Here is a 23,963-nt window from a genome sequence, read left to right as displayed (position 1 = left end):
GCCAAGTCATTGCCCACAGACTGTTCTGCTGGTCATCTGTGCAGCAAAGGTTGGAGATCACAGGGAGCAGCACAGCCGTAGAAGTCAACTGTGGCTGGAGGAGTAGCAAGGAATGTACAAGAGGCATAAGGCTGGATCAAGTAGTACCGAGGAGAGAGGTAGGTGAATTGAGGGTGCGCCTTCCCCTTTGTAACTCAATGCAGCTAGATCTGATTCCTCAATCAAGTGTCTGACAAGGAGAAAACTGGAGCTTTTCAGTCCAAGTCTGTCCACTGACCTCATTGGTACCACAGCCCAGCAGCGTTGAAGTGCCCATGCTTGCGTGTGACCTTGCATGCAATTGTCTTCATCCTCAGTATTGAGGCTGGCAGCAGAGTCTCGTGGTTTAGGATCACAGGAGCGCCAGAACTAGGCTTGGTCATTGATAGAACCTGGGTTTTCCATTTGAAGGAGAACTCACATTCAACAGCGACACAACCATTGAAAATGTGATTAGGCCAGTACGTTTGGTGTATTGGTTAGTGCAGTGCCTTTACAGCCCCAGTGATTGGGACCACTGTATGGAGTTGGTACGTTCTCTCCATGTCTTCATGGGCTTTCCTGAGGGTCTCCTGCTTTCTCCCACCATTCAAAATGTACCAGGGGTGTAGGTTAATTGGGTGTAAATTGGGCAGCATGGGCTCGTGGGCCGAAATGGCTTGTTACTGTGTTTTATGTCTAAATTTAAATTTTTTTAAATTTACAATTTTAAATTTAAAAACAATGCTGGAGAAACTCAACAAGTCAAACAATTACTTTATAATCTCAGATATATTTATCTTTGCTCTAACATCGAAGTACTCGAGATGGCAGAGGCCGACAGCATCGAGTCCACGCTGATGAAGATCCAACTGCGCTGGGTAGGTCACGTCTCCAGAATGGAGGACCATCGCCTTCCCGAGATCATGTTCTATGGCGAGCTCTCCACTGGCCACCGTGACAGAGGTGCACCAAAGAAGAGGTACAAGGACTGCCTAAAGAAATCTCTTGGTGTCTGCCCCATTGACCACCGTCAGTGGGCTGATCTCGCCTCCAACCGTGCATCTTGGCGCCTCACAGTTCAGCGGGCAGCAACCGCCTTTGAAGAAGACCGCAGAGCCCACCTCACTGACAAAAGACAAAGGAGGAAAAAACCCAACACCCAACCCCAACCCACCAATTTTCCCTTGCAACTGCTGCAACTGTGTCTGCCTGTCCCGCATCGGACTTGTCAGCCACAAACGGGCCTGCAGCTGACATGGACATTACCCCCTCCATAAATCTTCGTCTGCGAAGCCAAGCCAAAGAAATAAAGGACACTGTTTGACCTGCTGAGTTCCTCCAGCATTTTGATCAAACTACAACAAAAATTTTTAAAGCATTGAAGGTCAAATTAAAGTGATCAAAAATATCTGAAATATTTTAAACAATTAAAAACATTTAAATGAACTAAAGCAAAATTGTAAAATGACCCAACATTGATCACCATATCACACAATTCCCCTCCACTGAACATCTCTGCCATGCAAACTGGGGACATAGTTAAAATCCTTCATCGATTCTCAAGTGCTAAGAACCTACAGACTAACTCCTCACTGGCTTACCTTCCTGCGATTGCCCCACTTTTAGCACTTTACCCACCCTTTCCTCTTTAAATCTTCAATGCAAATGTACATTGTACAATAAGATCATCACCATTATCTTTCCATCTCTCCTCCGCTGATTTTAAGATGACTCTTAGAAACTCCATCCATGATCAAAATCGTTCAAAATACTGTTCAATTTTCTTCCAGTGAAACTTTTTTTTTTGTTGTCGATTAGTGAGCTGCATTAGTGCATCAACAAAACATGCACGTGCCATCATATAGGATGACTCATGAATAGGACGACCCCTGTAAGTTCCACATAAAATGTAGATTTTGAGCGATACCCCTTGTATAAAACACTGCTGACCGGTTGATGCTGTGGAGAGCAAATCACAGTATTTGAAAACAAACTATCATTTAAAGGTTTAAATTTTATTTGGATATTTTAAAATAAACCACTGTTGGCTCCTGTAACAGGCCGTTTAAAAGCCTGTGCAGAACTGACAGCGGTCAAACCAGGAAGCTGGACCTAAGACTTCGCAAAATAGTGCGTTGGAGCTGGCAGGACATTGCAACTTTGTCGAGAAGGGGAAGAATTTTAGACCCTTTGTATAGGATTACACTGATTTTAAGTTTCGCGGATCGCCCTATACAATGGCGTACGCACTTTTACGTTGGTAAGATGGCAAAACTGTCCTGAATTCCTTTACAGGAACACATGAAGCAAAAATTGCCATCACGCCACGTACAAGGCCTAAAACCAAACTCAAAATTGTAGGATTCGTGAACAGTCTCAAATAAGCAAAGAGAGCAGAATGTTTTTGGAAGTCATTCGAGTAACTCTGGGTGAAGCTGCCCAATGACATCAAGAAACCAGGTTGGAGCAGCACAGAAAACCTTTAGGCTGGGGGGGGAGACATGCAAAATAAGGTAAGAGAGTGCCAGAACCCAGTGTCTAAGGGATCCAGATTCCTGTTACTAACAGCTCGAATTTTAATTGGATTAATAGATTGGATCCATAGTGATAGGGGCACATTGATGCATATGACTCCCCTGGACCTAACACACTGTGAAGACTTGCAAACCACAGTGTGCCTCCATTCTCTGGTGTGACAGAGGTGTTTGGGAGATAAATTAGGAAAGGTTTGTTAGAGCAGGTCACACACAAACACTTTAAAACACAGAATTTTTGCAGGAGCTTTTGCAAGAGACTCATGATGAACAGTCATTTGCAAGAGGCAACAAATGTACCAACAGGCAGTAGCAGCTTTGTCTGGAAAACAGAACGTACTGTCTGGAAGGTCATGTGATCTTTGCAGGCAGAGAGCAGAAAAAAGAGGCTCTGCTCTCAGAGAGGAGGGAGAGAGAGAGAGAGAGAGAGACATCAGTTCCAGGGGGACAAGCTGGCAAGCTTTGGAAGATGGCCTGGTCAAAGGAGAGGACTAGCTGTACGGTGTTTCCCTTGGAAAAGGAGAAACAGAAAGGAACTCTGTGGTGGATGTCCTGGAACAAGAAAAACTCTCTCTCTGAAAACCAACAAGAACCTTTCTCAGTGGTAACAATTTGCCTGTTAAGCACCAAAGCCTGGTGAACTTTATTAATATTAACTTCTGTGCACAGTACAAGAATTGCCTGCAGCCAGTGAGATTGGTCTGTGAACCAAAGAACTTTGCTGAACTTATACACACATTACACACAAGTGTGCTGAGCATTAGAAGGGTGTTAAGTAGGTTAAGTGAGTCAATAGAGATAAGTTAAAGTTTGATTCTATTTTCATGTTCAAAGATAATTAAAAGCAACTTCTATTTAAGTATCCCTTTGTCATGATGCATATCTATTGCTGCTGGGTTTTGGGGTCCTCTGGACTCGTAACAGTGGACACAGATGAACTAGCACAACCCTGTATCAGACAACAGATGGATGGGGTGCAGCAGTATCTGACTGACAACTAGGCCTCAGATGGTGGACCCCAAGGCCCTGACCCCTGAACACCCTTTTGATCTTGTCGTCAAAGGCTTTCATTAATATTTTTAAATCTGATGGTCAAATACATGAAAAATCTGTTCAAATACATTCAGGCCATTCAAAAATTAATACTGTATTTTTTTTAAAGTTATTAGATGCATTAATAATTAAGGACAATAAAAAAAAGTCAAATACTGAATATACTTGGTTTATGGTTGAGTTCTTGAACCAATTTTTCATTTCAAATTTGGGGGGGGGTTGACTTTTTACACAGACACTACTTTTGACCTCGGTAAACACCTGCATCGTTCAAGGTGTTCGGGAGCTCGGGTGGCTGGGACTGGGTGGTAAGTCCGCACATGGGGTACGGAAGCACCAGTGGGTGGGGGGTGGGGTTGGGGGCAGGCTGAGGATCTACAGTCAGGCCATCAGGAGCGCCAGGGTGGGGGGGAGGCAGTCGAAGTGAGGGTTCACGTTCGGGGCTGGGATCGCTGGTGGGCCTGCGACTGAGACACGGGTTTGCAATTGAGGCATCGGGAGCTTGGATGGGGTGCATGGTTGGGGCCAAAAATAGTGGGGGTGGTCAACTTTTACTCAGGTCATTAAGAAAATGCGATTCTTGGGCCAAAAAGGGAGGGGGGAGGGGTCACATTTCATGAATATATATGGAACTTATTCGGGTTTACTTTTTTCCACTGTCGAAAAGGGGTTTTTCTTCATATTCTGAACTTTTTGCTGAAAAGCAGCATGGGAAACTGGGAGATCCTTCTGAAGCCCAGTTGGTTTCTGACCTTAAGTTCACTACCATCTGACTGTAGGCATACAACCAGATGAAACAGCATTTCTCCAGACCAGGGTGCACATAGGCACATAATGCACAGCACAAATTAATCCCATATACAGTAAAATCCCGGCTATCCGGCACCTACGGAGATTGGTAGATGATGGATAAGTGTATTTTCCAGATGTTTGAGACTTATTCTTGCAATGCCTAACTAATACACCAGCATTAAGTGTAAAAGACAAAATGCCACACTGTACATACACATACACTGAACAAACATCACTTGCATGAATATATAAACCTTAAAGCATTTCACTTTATTTTCTGTCACATTCTTTGAAAACATTTAAATGCCCCTGCATCTGCAGGTTCCTCCCCCTCCACAGAGCCACCTGAAAGACAAACAATCACTTTGTAGATAATTAACCGCCTCCCCTCCCAAGTTTACAGATAAACCCATTGACCAGGATGACTCTTACTAAGCAGGGATAAGGAGACACTTTAAGAGAGTCATACCAATGGCAAATGGCATCGACCAGCTCTTCATCCTGGGCCACGCCATTGATATTACACTCAACTTGCGCGAGGCAGCAGCAGGAAGCTGATTGGAGGAAGAAGCTGAGTATCCTATAAAAGTGAGGAGGCATGAGTGGTGTGGTCATCATTAGGGTGGACTGAGTCAGTATGGTAAGGCTTTAGTGAGAACGGGTAAGAGGCAAGGGTTATATTGGTGGGAGTAAGTGAATTGTGTATGACTTATTAAACTGTTCATAGACTAAGCAGTATGACTGCAGGGCTAGTGCTCTGCTGAGTTTCAGATGTGGGGTTCCTTGGAAACTCCAAGCCTCCCCAATGCCTACATCTGCAACAGGTGCACCTCCTTAGGGACCGTGTTAAGGGACTGGAGCTGTGGCTTGATGACCTACTGCTCATGAGGGAGAGTGAAGAGATAATAGACAGGATCTTAAGGGAGTTAGTAGAGAGCACCTCTGTGGCTGTCTCCCTTGGCAACTGGTCTATCGTCCTGGATGACCCGACAGAGAACACCTATGGTGGCCAGGTCATTAGTGAGGAATTTGGCTCTCTCACGCAGAAGGTGAAGTAGCGTGCAGTTGTGATCGGCGATTCTGTGGTGAGGAGGATGGAAAAGAGATTCTGCGGGGCTGATTAAGGCGCCTGGATGGTGTGTGGCCTCCCAGGGTAAGGGATGTCTCCGATCGGGTCCAAGCCAGAAGCTTTGGTACACGTTGGCACCAATGACATCGGAAAGCCAGAATGGATGTCTTGAAAGGACACGGCAATGAGAAGCAGGACCTCCAGCAGAGTCATCTCAGGATTACTGCCTGTGCCTCATGGTAGTGAGGGCAAAAATAGCAAGATAATGGAAGATAAATGCGTGGTGGAGAAAATGGTGCAGGGGGCAGGACATTAGATTCCTATATCACCGGGATCCCTTTTGGGGAAGGATGGCTTGTGTATTAAGGATAGAATGCACCTGAACCCAAAGGGGACCAATATACTGGCTGGAGGGAAGGAACTTAACTTTCTAAGTGGCTGTTAAGGAAGGTTTGAACTAATTTTGCAGAGGGGTGAAAACCAGAGTGTCGGAGCTGATGAAGGGCGAAATAGAAATAAATCAAGGATAAGTGCAGCAAGGAGATGACAAACTGGTGACGGGACAAAATTGCAAATGGAGGGATGACAGAGGCACAGAGCACACAGCATGAGAAACAAGGTGGATGATCTCGCAGTACAGTTACAGATGGGAGGATATGATGCTGTGGCCATTAATGAGTCATAGAACATTACAGCACAGAAACAGGCCCCTTCGCCCCTTCTACTCTGTACCTAGTCCCACTGACCTGCACCCAGTCCATTGCCCTCCATTCCTCACCCATTCATGTACCTGTCCAAATTGTTCCAAAATGTTAAAATTGAGCCCGCATTCACCAAGGGGCTTAACCTCAACACTAATCATTTTGAATTAGAGGGTCCTGTGAATTCGCGGGGTCACCAATTGTAATGACACTGATTTACCACAGCTTACAAACAAATAAAGATTACATTCATTTGTTTCTTTCATGAAGTCGACTTTCTTTTATTTTTTCACAAGACACAACACTGCATTCTTCAAAGCCCCGAACACCTCCCAGCTAAACCCCTCTGACCTTTCTCATTGGATTACTGCCACATGGCTGATCCTGACACTCTCAGTCTCCTCCTCCTGCATCGGAGATTTATCACCAGCATTAAGTGTAAAAGACAAAATGCTACACTGTACACTCAACATACCCACGCATGCATGCTATTAACCCGCACATCGCTTACGTCATCAGCAGTGGCTGGCACCGCTCCCGATGAAGATAAGTATGCGACTGCGATGCTCTACAGATTAGCTCCTCTAATTCTCGTTGACTACCGGACAGTCCATAATACATATCCATGAGTGTGGTCATACCTTTCCCATTCCTTAGATCCACCCATATAGCATCAGTAGACAAGCCCTCTGGTCTGTCCTGCCTGAGCACCACTGTGATATTTTCCCTGACGAGCAATGCCACTCCTTCCCCTTTCTACTGCGAATAAACCAATGGAAGCCCAGAACATTGAGCTGCCAGTCCTGCCCCTCCTGCAGCCAAGTTTCACTCATGTCCACAATGCCATAACTCCACGTGGAAACGCTCTAAGCTTGTCTGCCTTTCCTTCAAATACTTCTTGCGTTGAAAAAGATGCACCCGAGAATATTTCCACCACCTACAACCCATTGATTCCTAATGGTGCATGCAATTTTTACGTCATCTTTTCCCTCCTCCATTCCTCTATCTGCTCTGACACTCTGGTTCCCATCCTCCTGCAAATCTAGTTAAACCTACCAGAGCAGCACTAGCAAACCTTCTTGCAAGGATATTAGTCCCCCTCCAGTTCAGATGCAATCTGTCTTGTCCTGTTGGAACAGGTCCCACCATCCAATGATCCAGAAACTTGAAGCCCTCCCTCCTGCACCATGTCTTTAGTCACATGTTAAGCTGCATTTCTAAACTCACTAGCTCATGGCATGGGTAGCAATCCTGAGGTCACAACCCTCGTGCCTAACTCCCTGAACTCTCCTTGCAGGGCCCACTTCACTTTCTACCCACGTCATTGGTACTTGATCTTTTCCACAGAACCTCTTATCTGCCCCAACCAACTATGGAATCCCCTGTCACTGCAGCTCACCTCTTCTCATCCCTTCCCTTCTTAGCCACAGGATCAGACCCCGTGCCAGAGACCTGATCACCATGATTTGTCCCTGTTAGGTCATTTCCCCCACCCCCCCCAACGGTATCCAAAATGGTATGCTTGTTGTTGAGGGGAATGGCCACAGGGGTTCCCTGTACTGCCTGCCTGTTGCCTTTCCCTCTCCTGACTGTCACCCATCACCCTCCTCCTACCTCCTGGGTGTGATAGTGTCCTTGTAACTCCTATCACCCCTCTGCCACCCAAATGATCCAATTCCTTAACTCAGCTTGTCAGGAGCTGCAGCTGGATGCACTGCTTGCAGATGAAGTCGTCGGGGATACTGCTCGCTTCTCTGACAATCCACATTCTCCAAGAGGAGCATTCCCCTGCCTTGGTTATCATTCCCACTGTTTAAGACTAGAGGAAAAAAAATGATATCTAAAACCTGGCCTCATCTGTTCCTACCTTCTGAATCCTTTTGTTCCTTGAATAGGATGGCTAAAGGGTAGGTATCATTGTGAGCTGAACGTCCAAGGATATGGTGTATTGGAGGGATAGGCACGTAGACAGATGGGGTGGCGTGGCTTTGCTGGTAAAAATCCCAAATCATTGGAAAGAAGAGACATAGGATCAAAAGAGATAGAATCCTTAAGGGTTGAGTTATATACAGGCCTCCAAACAGCAGCGGGAAGGTGGAACGCAAAATACAACAGGAAATTTTAAAAAAGGCATGCCAGAAGGACAGTGTTATAATAATCATGAGGAATTTTAACGTGAAAGTGGTTCAGGAAAGTCAGGGCGGTGCGAGATCCCAGGAGGGTGAGTTTGTGGAGTGTCTACAGGATGGGTTTTTCAAGCAGCTTGTCGATGAGCCCACCAGGGAATGGGCTGTTCAGGATTGGGTGGTGTGTAATGAACTAGAGGTGATTAGAGAGCTTAAGGTAAAGGGACCCTCAGGAGGCCGTGATCACAGTATGATTGAGCTGACATTGAAATTTGTAAAGGAAATACTAAGTCCAATGCGTCGGTATTTTAATGGAGTGAAGGAAACTACAGTCCCATGAGAGAGGGTCAGGCCAACATCAACTGGAAAAACACACACTAATGGGGAAGACAGCAGATCAGCAAAGGATGGAGTTTCTGCAGGAAATCAGGAGAGGGCCACACCAAAACGAAAAAGTCTGAATGGAAAAATGAGGCTGACGATGGACGTTAAAGCCAAAGTCAAAGCAAACGAGAGGGCAGACAAGGAAGCAAAATTTAGTGGGAAGATCGGGGACTGGGAAACTTATAAATACTTAGAGAAGGCAACTAAGAAGGTGATTAGGAAGGAAAAGAGAAATTACAAAAGGTTAACAAATAATATCAAATAGGACCGAACAGATTTTAAAGTATATAAAGACCATTAGAAAATGATACTGAAGAGATTGTAATTGGATTCATGGAATACTTCATGGGTATAAGCCATTAGTACCTTTACCAGACTCTCAAGGGCCTCTGGGAAGTGAAGTGAGTGCTGTCAAGATCAGAAGAGAGAAGATACTTGGGAAGATAATGGTATAATGGTAGATACATTTCCTGGATCAGATGGAATGCACCCTTGGGTTCTGCAGGAGATAGTTGTAGCGATTGTGGATGTAATGATCTTCCAGGAATCAATCCATTCTGCATGGTCCCGGTGGAGTGGAGGATTGCGAATGTCACTCCGCTTTTTAATAAGGGAAGGAGGCAGCAGGAAGGAAACTATAGACCTGTTGGTCTGACTTCGGTGGTTGGGAAAACATTGGAATCACTTGTTAAAGAGGAGGTTGCAGAGGACCTAATGAATCACAAGATAGATCCAAGTCAGCATGGTATCCTTAAAGGAAAATCATGCCTGACCAACAAACAGGATAGTCAGGAGAGAAGCAGTGGTTGTTGTGAACTTGGACTTTCAAAAGGCCTTTGACCAAGTTCCACATACGAGGCTGCTTAACAAAATGAGAGCTCATGGAATTCCAGGAAGGATACCATCATGGGTGGAGCATTGGATAATGGGGAGGAAACAGAGAGTGGGAATAAGGTGAACCTGTTTGGGTTAGTTGCCTATTACTGAGTGTTTGGCGGTGTCAGTGTCGTGGCCGCTTCTTTTTGCATTGTATATAAATTATTAGGATATGGAATAGATAGCTTTGTGGATGCTATCAAAATAGATGGTAGGGCAGGCTCAGGACACGGAAAGGCTGCAGAGAGTCCGGGATAGATTAGGGAAATGGGCAAAGAGATGGCAGATGAAATCCAATGTTGGGAAGTGTTATTCATACACTTTGGTAGAAGGAATAGATGCATGGACTGTTATTTAGATGGGAAGAAAATTCAAAATTTGGAGGTGCAAAGGGATTTGGGAGTCCTCGTGCAGGATACTCTGAAGGTTAACCTCAAGGTTGAGTCGGCATTGAAGAAAGTGAATGTAATGTTGACATTCGTTTTGAGAGGATTAGTATACAAGAGCTGGGATATATTGAAGAGACTCTAAAAGCCACTGGTGAGATCTCACATGGACAGTTTTTGGCACCTTATTTGAGAAGGGTGTGCTAGCATTGGAGAGGGCTCAGGGAAGATTTACCGAATGATACCAGGAATGAAAGGGTTAGCAAATGAGGAAAAATTGTCGGCTCTTGTACTGTACTCATTGGAGCACAGAAAGATGAGGGGGGGACCTCATGGACACATTATGAATGCTGAAAGGCCTGGACAGAGTAGATGTGACAATGCTGTTTCCCACAGTGGGGGAGTTTTGAACAGGAGGCCACAATTTCAGGACAAAAGGGCGTCAATTTAAAACGGAAATAGGGAGAAATTTCTATACCCAGAGGGTCATGAGTCTGCGGAACTTGTTACTGCAGTCAGCAGTGGAAGGGAGGTAATTGGGTATATTTAAGGCAGAAATTGACAGGTTTTTGATTAGACAGGCTATCTAGGGTTATGGGGAGAAATCCAGGGAATGGGGCTGAGTGATAAGGATCGGTTCATGATTAAATGGTAGAGCAGACCTGACAGGCAGATTAGACTACTTCTGCTCTTAAGCCTTGTGCCGTGAACTTTATTCAAACAGCTGTAACGTGCAAAGCACGACCAAGGCCCACCATTTGCTGAATATTTGCTCCCATCTTCACCAAAGAGAGAAGCAATGGTTACGTCAGAGGACATTTACTTTTACAATCTTAAACCCGTATATTTTTACCTACTATTTTATTCTTATTTATTTTAATACCTTAAAATTTATTTTCCTCCATTATTTTGCCTGTTGCTTGAGATTGCCAGTTACTTGAATTCTGGATACCAGTGGTTTTACTGCATACATCAAAATATAATGTAAAAATAAATATGTATTAATGTTGAGGGATAATTTATAAAGGGCCAAGGTTACAAAATACCTGTGTAATGCCTTGCAGTCGTTGTAAGCTTACCTGCAGCTGGAGAGAAGAGATGTTCTCCAGGAAGACACCAGCAGGTAAGAACTTAGTTGGGCGCACCAAGCAATTACATGTAGACCCAGGTCCACTTTGATATGGTACAGCACAATATATTCAAATTGAATGAGTGTTTGTGTCCTTCATATGTCGGTGCTTTCCACAGCCATTACTTCCCACTCCACAGTTAATAACAGTGGCTTAAGTGGAGCCAAGTACCACTCCAATATTCCAGCAAAAGACGAGTGCATTTGGCACCACGCAAGAATAAATTAACAATACCATGGTGGAGGTCATCAACGGAGACAAGACTAAAGGGTCCTTTTCAACTGCCAGCTGTCCAGTGCTTGCCTGGAAACTGAGCAGCCAACAACTAAAATATTGATCATATTGACTCCTGAAACCCCCACTCCATCAAAGTTCTCCCTACAAGGACTAAGTGACTGTTTTGTGTTGCTTACGCACTTAATCTGCCACACCATCATTCTGGTTTCATAATATTTCAACTCTTTTTCCCCTTCTGACAGTGACAACTCTGTCTCCAGCCTTCTCTTCACTTCAGGCAGATGAAACACGCTTTGAAAGAAGAACAACTCATTCTCCACGGTAGATTACAACCCAATGGTAGGAACAATGAATTTTCCAGTTTTTGGCACCCACATTCTCAGCGTTCTTCTATCCACAATTACCTGGCCATCTAGTTTGCTTGTCCCTTTGCTCACCTCCCACATACCCCCTCCCCTCATCTGCCTATGTCCGTCTGGTTTAAGCTCCCCTCTTCCAGCTTCCATCTCACCTCCAGACCCTCTTTGCTCCTTTCTTTTCTTCCCTCTCTCACCTGCCAGCCTGCGCTCCTCTATCTCCACTGCCCAATCCAACCCACCCTTTTATTCAGCATGAAAGGGTGACTGTACATTAGTTACCATGGGTGCTGCCTGATCTGCAGAGTTCCTCCAGCTGTGACAAAGTATATAGATGTTTTGGGAGATTAATTGGGAAAGGTTTGTTAGAGTAGGTCACATACAAACACTTTAAAACAGATCTTATTTGAAATACTGGAGCTCTGCCTATGCTGGACATATTGGGGCCTCAGCCTTTGCAAGAGTTTTGAAGAGTGCTCAAGAGACTTCACTAATGGATTGTTATTTACAAAAGGCAACAGATGAAAGAGCATGTCAGAGCCACTTTCTGACTGGAAGAGAGCTTGCTGTTCTAAAATGGTCATGTGGTTTTGCTTGAAAGTCAAACAGACTTTCTCTTAGAGAGAGAGTGAGAGAGACACAGAGATCACTTGTACAGTGTTACAAGCAGCTGGAACTCGAACAGGACAAGCTGGCAAGCCTATAGAAAGCCTATTTTGTAAGACAGCCTGGTCAAAGCCCTTGTGGTTCTTGCGAGAGGAGAGAACTGGCTGTCTAATGTTTCACTTGGAATAAGAGAAATAGAAAGGAACTCTGTGGTGACCTGAAAGAAAGAGGTTATCATCTGGAGAACCTTGAAGGAGCATGTTTTGTCAGCAACGCACTGAAGTGGCTGATTAAAAAGGAATAACAAATCTCTCTCTGAAAACTGAAAAAATGTTTTTTTTTTGTTATAACTAACTACAGGGATTTTTTATAAAAAATAATACATTTCTGCTGTAACACTGCACATTTTATGGACAGTCATTGTGATGTCACCCGGTGCAATCTGCACCCCTGCTAGTGACGCCAGTGGGTTAATCAAGTGTAATTGGGTAGGACAGGAAATGGGCCAAAAGGGGCCTGTTACCAGGCTAAATTTTAAAATACAAAAAAAAAATGATTAGGGTATGAGCTGTTCAAATGCTGCCCGTTCACGTAAAAGATTCAGTGCTCCTTGAATTATTTGCTCATAATCGCTCAATGAAATCTATTCATCTGATGCAAGGATTCATTTGCTGTTATCTCCCCCAAGCTAACATCTCAGACATTGAACAAATGTCTACCTGGCCCAGAACCTGCAAACCACCATAGGGTAGCAGTGGCATTCTCCTGTAGGCAGAGCACTGCTGCTGCCACACATCCCCTGAATGAAAGGTCTCAGGGCTTGTTACTCCTGCCAATGAAGGGGTTTCCCCATAGCCCCTTCACTATCCACAGAAACATAATGGGTAACTGCAGCTCAAACAACACTTCAATAAATGAAGCAGCCTGATTTTTTTTATAAAGTAAAAATTGCAGATGTTGTATTTCTTGCCGCTCTGGTTTATACTTTAATGGACCCTGAATGGACAGGCATCTTTTTCACCATTGTGCCTCTCCATCAAGATCATAGCTGCAGTTTGTAGCATTTACAATGGACAATGTGGCAACTCCATTCATAGCAGCTCCTAAGCTCTCCAACTTTACCAAGATCCTTCAGAGCTTGGTCACATATCCACCTCCGTCACCCACCATGTGGCAAATAACTATGTGGCTCTTACTTTATTATGACTGGATGGTAACTCTCCCAACACTCTCGAGAGTCCCTTCACCACAACGGTCACAACTTTTCAAAAGGGGATGACATGACCCCACCACCTTCTCAAGAGTAATTGGCAATGCCCACCATTCATTGTCCTTGCCAATGACATTCACTTTCCACAACAGAACAAAACACCAATGAAGGGATCACAAATTCAGCACCATGTACGACAGCTGAAAGGAATGGAACATACTAGTCCTATTACAGTGTAACTTAGATAATTCAAAATCGGATTATCCAAACTCCTCAATTATCCAAATTTCTTTGGACCTGGAAGCGATGTCAGTTTGCTTCTGAAAAACTTTGAATCGCTGAGGATATCTGAAACAATCAGAAACCCTCAATTATTTCAGAGCCGAACAGGTTGAAACTTGGTGAGAATTAAACATTACTTCATGCTTTAAAAGCCTTCCCTCATGGTTTGGTTGTTACTTAAACACTGTCACAAGTGATTTGCTGTTTCAAAAAAAAAAAGACCAGTTCTCTGTTTCAAAAAAAAAAGACCAGTTCTCTGATAATATTGTTTACCCAAAATATCCTGAGGATTTCGGAGTTATAAAGCAGAGAAGTACGTGCCCTGATGCACCAAGGCACCAATAATTTTCAAACGCTGCCCTTCAGTTGTTTCGAAAGAACAAATGAGAATGGCAGACTTATCTATTTCCTATGCAATAGACAGTCACATTGCAAAGGGAAATGGATGCTCAGCGTGCATTCCAAGATTTCGTAAAATGAGAAAATTGAGGTTGGCCTTTTCATTCTCTTATTTCCAGGGCTGTTCCCCATTGTTTTTTTTACCGGTGGTGCGTCTAAACAATCACTTGCTGTTAACATAAGTGCAATGGCACAAAACTGCAGATGCCAGAAATCTGAAATTAAAAATGCTGGAAATAATCAGCAGATCAGACTGCAGAACAAAAGACAGCATGGCTGCAGCTGCTGTAATGGGGGCACTGCCTCTGGTGTGGACCCCAGAGAGTGGGGGGGAACAGAGACACAGTGCACCTCTATGGAGTCCTACTGACTGCTCATTGTGCCAACAGTCTTATACAGGCTTTGAACAGCCTGAAGGGACCAGTAGTATTGCTTTTAATGACAGCGAACCCACCGAGTGGTTGTGCCCAAAATGGTGGCCGTGCTTGATGGCAGACCTCGAGGGGATCAGCAGACTGACACAGGCGTCAGGGCGGGAGGGCACCCACCTCCCCTGCCAAGAAGGATAAGCCTGGGAGCGGACGGTGCCAGGGGAGGACCAGCGAAGGGATCAGAGGCCAAAAGACTCACATTAGGCTATTGGAGATAGGCTCATGAGAACCAAATACTGGGACCAGGACTCGTGAGTGTGCTGATGACAAGCAGTGCTCCCAGAAGACCTTGGGCGTTGACAAGTGAACTGGAGGTTCGGAACCAGAGTTCACTGCTGGAACGAGCAGGAGGCCGTGCAGCTACAGAGGTTACAGGAGAAAAATAGTAGCCCCTTTCAAATTGGGTGGCCCTCCTGGAACTTGGGTGTGATGACAGGGGCAAAGGTACTGGAAGCTCCTTTGAAATCGCAGAGGGATCTACCCATTAAATCGCCAACCTGACGATTTAAGGAGGATCCCGCACCCCCCCACCCCACCTCCCCATCATGTTATTCCGGTGTCTACCTGGTTTTTGCTCATACCTTGTGAAGGGTTCAGCCTGAAACATTTGGTTCTGTATTTGTTTTGCGTTACTGCAGGCCTTTGTTTGTATTAGAATCTATGTTTCAGCATCTATGAGAGATAACGAGACACTCACCTGCTGGGTCGAAAGACCCTCTTCATTCATGGTTCCCCTCTGGCGGCTGGAGACAATTTCAGACTGGTGTCCCGTACTTCTGTTCATCGTCTCCTCCCAACTTCGCACCTCAGTACTGACATCTACAGCTGTACATCTGGTTAACGCAGAAAGTGAAAGCATCACCATTTAGGGTCCTGCTCCAGCTGCTGCTGCTGCTTGCCTCAGACCCAGCTCTACTTGACCTTCCACCACATCCATTCGGCCTGCAGCAGTGAGAGTGCTGTGGTTAAATTCACAAAAGGCGGCTTTATCTGTGGTGTGAAACGCCAAAGTCTGCATGCACTGTAAAAACACAGAAATGCTGGAGGAACTCAGCAGGTCTCGCAGCATCCATGGGAGGTAAAAATATATTACCGACACTTATTTAGGACTGCACCCTTCATCAAAGTGGTGTATTCTCACTTCTATTATCCTTTCTGGGCCTCTAATATGACAAGCATGCAAACAATGGCTTCTTCTCAGCCATCATTCAAAATGCCATAAGGATTCACCTTAGCTCGTTAATGTTCCTCATCTATTTTGCTCATTCCCTCTCACAATTTTGCCAGATCACGAGTTTTGTTTGCCACCACCTCTCCCTTGGCTCAATGTTCCTAAATGGCCTCAAGAGCTGGCTGAATCATGTCATGAAATTTGTTGTAATGGCATTACAGTGCAACTATTGTGATAAATCACATTTCAAAATAAATGAATAAATAGTGCAACAAAAAAAAAAGAGAACGTGAGGTGATGGTTCATTGTCCATTCAGAAATCTGATGGCAGAGGGGTAGAGGCTGTCCTTGTGCCTCTGGGTACTTGTCCTCAGGCTCCTGTATCTCCTTCCTGATGGTAGCAGTGAGAAAGAGCATGGCCAGGGTGGTGGTGGTGGGGGTCCTTGGGGATAGAGGCTGCTTTCCTAAGTCACCGCCTCTTATAGATGCCCTCGATGAAGTGAAGACTGGTGCAATATTATATCACTGGTTCAGTTAACAATTCTCTGGAGTTTTTTTTTCCCTGTTCTGTGCATTGGCACCTCCATACCAGACAGTGATACATCCAGTCAGAAAGTTCTGCACGCTACACCGGTTTTTGGAGAGTCGTTGGTGACATACCAAATCTCCTCTAACTCCTCATGGTATAGCCTGCAAGGCTGAACATCCAACAGTGATGACTATTCACAGATGGGGGATCTTGAGTTAGCACACTTGCACTAACTACCCTGGTGGCCCACTGACAGCTTATCACAGAAACATAGAATGCTACAACACAGAAAACAGGCCATTCAGCCCTTCCAGTATGTGCCGACCATAATTTTGTTAGTCCCACTAACCTGCTCCCATTCCACAACCCTTCAGACTGCTCCCATCCATGTATCTATCCAATCTATTCTTAAAACTCAAGATCGAGCCCACATTCACCACATCAGATGGCAGCTCGCTCCGTACTCTTAGCACTCGCTAAGTGAAGAATTTTCCCCTCATTCCCCCAAATCTCTCACGTTTCATCTTAAAATTAAGACCTCTCGTATTTTAACTCCCCTAATCCAAGTGGAAAAAGCCTACTCGCGTCCATGTTGTCTATACCTCTCATAATCTTGTAAACCTTGATCAAATCTCCCCTCATTTTTCTACGTTTCAAGGAATAAAGTCCTAACCTGTCTAATCTTTGTAACTCAACTCGTGAAGGCTTGGCAACATCCAGGTAAATCTTCTCTGCACACTTTCAACCTTATTGATATCCTTCCTGTAGTTAGATGCCCAAAACTGCACACAATATTCTAAATGACCCTGTCAAAGTTCTAAGGACTCCTATATTGACTGCACCAATATAGTGATTGTAAAATTTGTGCCAGTTTTTACAAATTCTGCCTTGATCACATGCCACCTGATTTTTGCAAATTCCACCAGGCTCACATCACGGCTCAGACTTTTCACGAAATATTCCTGAACAACTTCACATTTTTGTTCTCTTATTTACCTTTTTTTTAAATTAATGGCCATTCATAAAACATGAGCGGTTTTGTACAGGGGCCACGTACCTGTCCAATTACTTGTAATAGTTATGATTTTCCACCCCACATCTGTACTTGAGGCCTGAAGCAGTAGAACCTTATGGTCACAATGTGTGTTGCAGATTAGGAAGATATTGACCATTCTAAATCACCATACAGATATGCAGGCTCACCTGAAGAAAATAGTCACTTTTTCTGTCAACTTTGTCATGAGCTTGCTTTCAGAAAATTTCAGTTAATTTAACTGAACAGCACGAGAAATTACATTGATTAGAATCTTCCTCCCACACATTCGCTTGTATCTGCAGCTCATCTGAAAGTGATGCTGTTTTCAGAACTACGACATTCTGTTTGAGACTCAATTCCTGCTTCCATCCAATGGTCAGCCTCTGGGGCTTTGAAAGCAATGCTTTGCACGGCAAGTGGGCTTCAAATGGGTTGGCTCACTAAGTAAAAGGTAAAACTTTCTCTGATGGAACTATCACACTCATTATTTCCCACGCAGTATTTCAGTCCCAAGTGCAGCAGGATCTATAGACTGTCAATAAAGACTTGATCTCTTGTTTCTTCAGCAAGTACTTCCCAAATCCCCACTAAAGTCTCATTTTCGGCATGGTTCGTAATGTGAAATCGTATGGCGGCCCCTCGCAGCCCCCTCGGGGCGCCTCACAAAATGAAGGATGAACGCGACGATCCAGCAGGCTGCATGAGGCCCGTGGTGCTGCCCTCCAATTGGCCACACCTAAAGGAGCCTAACTGGCCTAGCGAGGAAAGCAGATCGCAAATACACCAATCAGTGGTGAGAGGGTTTTGACCACGCCCCTCAGCTGGAGAATAAGAGCAGGGCTGTTAGCCCAATAAAGCTCAGTGTTAACTACACTCGACTGGGTTCGTGTCATTCTTTCTGGGAACAGCATCTTCTTTCTGAGCTACCTGCATACAGCTAAAACCTTTGCTGAGCTATAGGCTCCGCAGAGCTATAGCTTGTAGTAGCTAGCTACAATCTAGCTTTCATGGCCAAATAACAAACGGGAATTCAATATTTACAAAAAAATCTATTCATTTCATACCCAACATAAAAGACAATTTAAAACCCACCCTGATACATCAACCACAATTAAAGCAGATTAGATACATATTTTTAACTATCATTATAAGTAATAAGCAATATTGATGAAAACAATTTTAATAATCGTGTTTAAGAGCGCATTTTCTGCACGAGTTGCTGGAACAATGAATAATCTACCAGGAGAACAGAATGATTTATCCAATGCCCAAGTAAATTTGAACCTATAGTATTGCCATGTGATTGCATCAATTTGTAGCTGAAAGCAATAAATTTAGCATATCTACACCTTTTCCTGGCAAATGCTAAAGCTTTCTTTCTGTATTTTCTCATGCAAACCTAGTTCTGCATTTCTAGGCCATGGTGAAGTTTTTTTTTTAAATTAATCATAATGTATTTTAATCAATTTGAACAATTTTGTTGTTGATTGACATTTTTACTCTGAAATGGACAAATTTTTAAAACCTTTCTCTCAAAAATGATTATCCAGATTCCACACAGATGCTTGGCAAGAATGCTGTTAGCTACATTTCACCTCAACGAAATTTCTGTCTGTCCTAAATTATAATAGTTCCACTCTATTTTTTTTCTGCTAATTATTTTTCAGTCAGTCCCATTAGCACAACTCACATTATTCCAGACAAGTAGCTGGCAGTATGCACACAAGGCCCATTCTATGAAAATCACCCATGAGCAGTGTTTTGGCATTGTAGTTTCTCCAGCTTCATTATGGTATTCATTAAGGTCAGTAACAGGTAGAGAACTTCCGAACGAATATCCTAAATTGAAGGCGGACAATATTCAACCAGCAATAGTAGCTGATCCAACAATGTATGAGCAGTCAAACTAGCCAACATAATTCTTAAAGCTTCGATCACAGTTATCACAATTCTGTTTTCCCTTTAAGAAAAAGTATCATATTCCCATCTACAATACCTTGCCACCTATTTTAATTTATTCCTCCAATTAACTATTTTCCAATATAAACATAAGAAAATAAATACGCACATACATGTTCACAAACACTAAATTTGGATAAATATGAATCCATTTATTTCCTGTCCCCCTCATCGACAACACAATTAACAAAACTTCATCTTTTGTCTCTCTGCAAACCCTACAAGAATCTTCCTGAGCGGTAAACATTTACCTTTCAAGCACCAAGTCTGGTGAACTTTATACATGGGGGTTGGAGGGTTATGGGCGGAGAGTGGGAGGGTTGAGCTAGTGGAGTTGTTCTAGTGAACCGGTGTGGACTTGAAAGGCCGATGTGGCCTGTTTCCATATCGTAAACGGTTATATGGTTATATATGGTCTGGGCATCCTCTCACTGGATGCCATTAACATCTCCAGTTTCTGTAAACACCTCCCCCTTCCTCCATCTTTGTCACCCTGTCTCCTTTCCACTAGTTCCTCTCTCTCTTTTTCCCATCTTCTTTCACAGCCAAATCAATTCTCGCCTTTTCTCTTATCATAACACCTTTGGTTTGAGGTTCCGAACTCCTCCCCCTGCCAGCCTTTGATTCACACGCCTGCCTGTCAGGCTTTGTTTGCTTACACCTTGAGGAAGGGCTCAGGTTTGATACATCGGCAATATATTATTTTTACCTCCTATGGACTCTGCAAGACCGGCTGAGTTCCTCCAGCATTTCTGTGTGTTTTTAATGCATTAACTTTAACAATTTTATAGTTTGATTTCCAATATATAGACCTCCAGCAGGTTGCAATGTAATGATAATGAATGCATTTTAATGAAAATAATATTAATTTTTCAATATTATACCCAACTCTTATCATGGAACCACATACACATTATCTACAACTACAAATATATAATTTCTTTCAAAATACAAGTATCAGCAATCCAATTATATTTCAACTTAGAACTTTAATAAAGCTTTACATTTTCCTGCCGCCATGCACACTCTGTCCACCAACACAACTCTCATTTGACCCACCTCCCTGTGGGTCCTTGATCTCCCTTCTTCTCTGCTGAACCCTTTTAAAGCTGGAAAGTCAACATCTTTGGGCTTCCCTCTTCACATGATTCCCAGTGCATCAAATTCTCAGCCTCCATCTTGGCTCCAATGTTTTGAGTCAACATCAATAAGTCAAAGCCTGAGATGGCATCAAGTTTGGGATCATTAGCTCTTTAATCTTTTACTTTTCATTTATTCAAGGGATGCAAGCTTCACAGGGTGAGCCAGCATTTAATTGTCCATCCCTTACTATCCTTGAAAAGGCGAGATCCCTTCATGAACCTTGGGAACTGCTTAAATTGTGAGTGTACCCACAATGCTGTGGTGGAGGGGGGTGTGGGTGAGTTCTGGGAATTTAACCAGTGACGGTGAAGGAACAGTAAAATATTTCCAAGTCGGTATGGTGTTTGGTTTGGAGGGCAACTACAACTCAGTCCCCTCTTCCAGATAGTTTATGTACATCGTGAGCACTTGCAGGCCCAGCACTGACCTCTGCGGCACCCCGCTCACCACTGATCGCCAACCAGATAAACACCTCTGTACCCCAACTCTCTGCTTTCTATTGATTAACCAATCCTCTCTACATCATAATACATCAAACTCTATGCATCCTTATCTTGTGTATAAATTTTTTATGCGGCACCTTATTGAACACCGTCTGGAAATCCAGGTAACCAACGTCCATCTTTTGACCACGTTCATTATATCTTCAAAGAACTCTCGTAAATTTGTCAAACAGGACCTACATTGGCTGAATCCAAGCTGATGGATCCATTTCGCTCCAGATGCCTCGCAATTTCTTCTTTAGTGATTGATGGCTTCAAGCATTTTCCCAACTACAGATGTTAAACTAACTGGCCTCTAAGTTCCCTGCCTTTTCCCTACATCCATTTTTGAATAGTGGTGTGATATTCACCATCTACCGGGACCTGGCCAGGGAATTTTGGAAAATTATCACTCAAGCCTCGACTATAACTTCTGCTATTTCTTTCAGTAGGCTGGGACACATTCCATCAGGTGCAGGGGACATCGATCTTTAGACCCTCAGACTTTCTGAGTCCCACCTCCTCAGTGAGAACTATTGCACCCTGCTCCTCAACTCCCATGCTACAAACTGTTGCTGTCGTGCTTCAGTGGAAGTGAGTGCATGGTTGTGGATGTGGTGCTAGTCAGCTGTACTGCTGAGCTTATTGAATGATGTTGAAGTGTAGGTGTGAACTCAGCATCCTATTCCCAATCCTGTGGCTTTCTCCCACTGTAGCAGCACCATACCGTAAAATCTGAGTCCAGCTCACCACCACCTCCCATTTATTCCACCCCTCCCATCGGATTGGGTGAGGAGATGGTGGTTTTGCTGGTCCTCCAGTCAGCCGGCTGATTGTCTTGCCTAAACACACTGCAGAGACCTCTCCTGAACCATCCATCACTTCGGACTCCCATAGCTCAGAATAAGCAAGCCTCTGTCGACACTTTGGCCTGCATTCAAACTGCATATTGCAGGCTGCTCATCACTCCAGGTTATGCCATCCCCTTCTATTTAGCTGCCCCTTTAATGTGGTGCTGTATAATTTTTTTTCTTTATACTTCATGGTGGCCTCTCACAGATATTTTCATCTGGGCACCTACTGTCCAGCATCTCACTGAGAAGAAATTTCGGTGAAACATGAAAGTCTGCAGATGCTGTGATTATTGTAAATACACACGGTAAACCAGTGGTTCTCAACCTTTTTCTTCTCATTCACATACCACTTTAAATAATCCCTATGCCATTGGTGCTCTGTGATTAGTAAGGGTGGTATGTGAATTGGAAGGGAAGGTTGAGAATCACTGCTTGAGATCCAAATATTTTGCTTGAGAAAAACTGTCATTGGCCTATTTCCTTTGGAGTTCTGAAACAGTGCACATGACGAGTCAATGAGGTATGATTAAAACAGTGGTTGTCAAACTTTTTCTTTCCACCCACATACCACCTTAAGCGAGTCCCTACTAATCACAGAGCACCGATGGCATAGGGAATATTTGAAGTGGTATGTGAGTGGAAAGAAAAAGGCTGAGAACCACTGCAATAAACACTGGAGAAACTCACAGCATCCACAGGAGGTTAAGATATAATACTGACCTATTAGGCCTGAGCCCTTCTTCCAGGTATCAGTAAAAAACAGACATGCATCTCAATAAAGAGTGAAAGAGAAAGGGGGAAGAATGGGAGATGGAGGAGGGGAGTCCAACAGAAAAAAGGGTTTAATAGGATACGATAAAGGAAAGGAGAGAATTAATTTTGGCTGTGTGACAGGATCAGGATTTGCAGTCTTACAAGTCTTGTCTCTGGCAGTCATGTAACCGATTGATCTTCTGCGAAACACGCCTGCAACACGTGCGCGGGCTGGCCACGAAGAAGCCCACACTGTCATTTCAATCTTGACAGGCAGGCAAGATGCAAGCTCCAAGAGCCAAATTCTGAGGAAAGCGTCCATTTAGATACATACAAATCCTATTTGTTTCAATCCCCCATCCATAGGCATACCTCCCCGCACATTCCCCTCAAACACCAGGTCCAGTGTTCTGGAATCATTAGCCAGATCATACACCGCAGTGCTCAATTGAAATATCTAGTTGTGCCTTTTGGCCTTTAACCTGGTGCCCTGCTCATCTGGTGGATGGCGGCACATAGTGAATTGTAACGTGAAGATCTCCAAGGTCTCTGGATTAAAATATTACTTCAAAATTCTTCCGATATCTTCATAGGATTTGTGGTGCTAAATAAAACACTCGAGAGTTTCATTCGTCTCTGCTCCTTCCCCCATTTGTTCCTCCTTTGTATGCCCAACTATGCTGCTTTTAATCTGCACCCTGGCTTAGCCCCTAACTTATGTCCTTTGCCCTAGGGAAAATCTCCACAGATTCTCAATACCGAACATATGGGTCTTATCTCTTATACCTTTCCAGGTCACCAACATGTTTGTCAAAGCTACTGGACTATGTAGATATTCTAGTTCTCTCCTCCATTATGCTCGATAACACCTTCCTACTATCTAAGCAGCAAGACCCCAAGCACATCATCCATGGTTTGCTCTACATTGGTGCTTATTAGTAACAAATGTAGAACAACTAACTAAATATATTTTATTTAAATCAATGGTTTTGCAAACTTCCCACCTAAACTCACATTCCACCTTAAATAATCCCTATGCCATCGGTGCTCTGTGATTAGTAAGAGATGGCTTAAGGTGGTATGTGGGTGAAAATAAAAAGTTTGAAAACCATTGTTTTAATCATTTCAAATTGACTCGTGATGTGCACAGTTTCATATCGCCAAAGGAAATGGGCCAATGACAATTTTTCTCAAGCAAAATAATTCAGTAATGTTCTCAACCTTCCCTTCCCACCCACATCCCATCTTAAGGAATTCCTTACCAATCACAGAGCACCAATGGGATAGGGATTACTTAAAGTGGTATGTGAGTTTGGGTGGGGGGGCAGTTTGAAAACCACTGGTTTAAATGAACAGCACCCAACTAACAACAATGGTTAGTTAGTATGATATTGTGGTGAGAAGGTGGCTGTACTGGGCTGTATTTGGCCTTCACAGACACTA

At 43.8% G+C, this 23,963-nt stretch overlaps 1 protein-coding gene across 6 annotated transcripts in view; it reads right to left on the bottom strand.

Annotated features, from left to right (window-relative positions):
• LOC138758194 (TNFAIP3-interacting protein 1-like) overlaps positions 1 to 23,963 on the bottom strand; it is a 101,381-nt gene that overhangs the window by 51,095 nt on the left and 26,323 nt on the right. For all 6 annotated transcript variants that reach the window (XM_069926781.1, XM_069926782.1, XM_069926779.1 and 3 more), the window contains one exon: positions 15,291 to 15,426. In XM_069926781.1, coding sequence (XP_069782882.1) covers positions 15,291 to 15,377 — 87 coding nt within the window. In that variant the 5' untranslated portion in view covers positions 15,378 to 15,426. The remainder of the gene's footprint in view (positions 1 to 15,290; positions 15,427 to 23,963) is intronic.

Source organism: Narcine bancroftii, chromosome 3, assembly GCF_036971445.1.
Source record: "Narcine bancroftii isolate sNarBan1 chromosome 3, sNarBan1.hap1, whole genome shotgun sequence".
NCBI classification, from domain to species: Eukaryota; Metazoa; Chordata; class Chondrichthyes; order Torpediniformes; family Narcinidae; genus Narcine; species Narcine bancroftii.
This window is presented reverse-complemented; position numbering and strand designations above follow the sequence as displayed.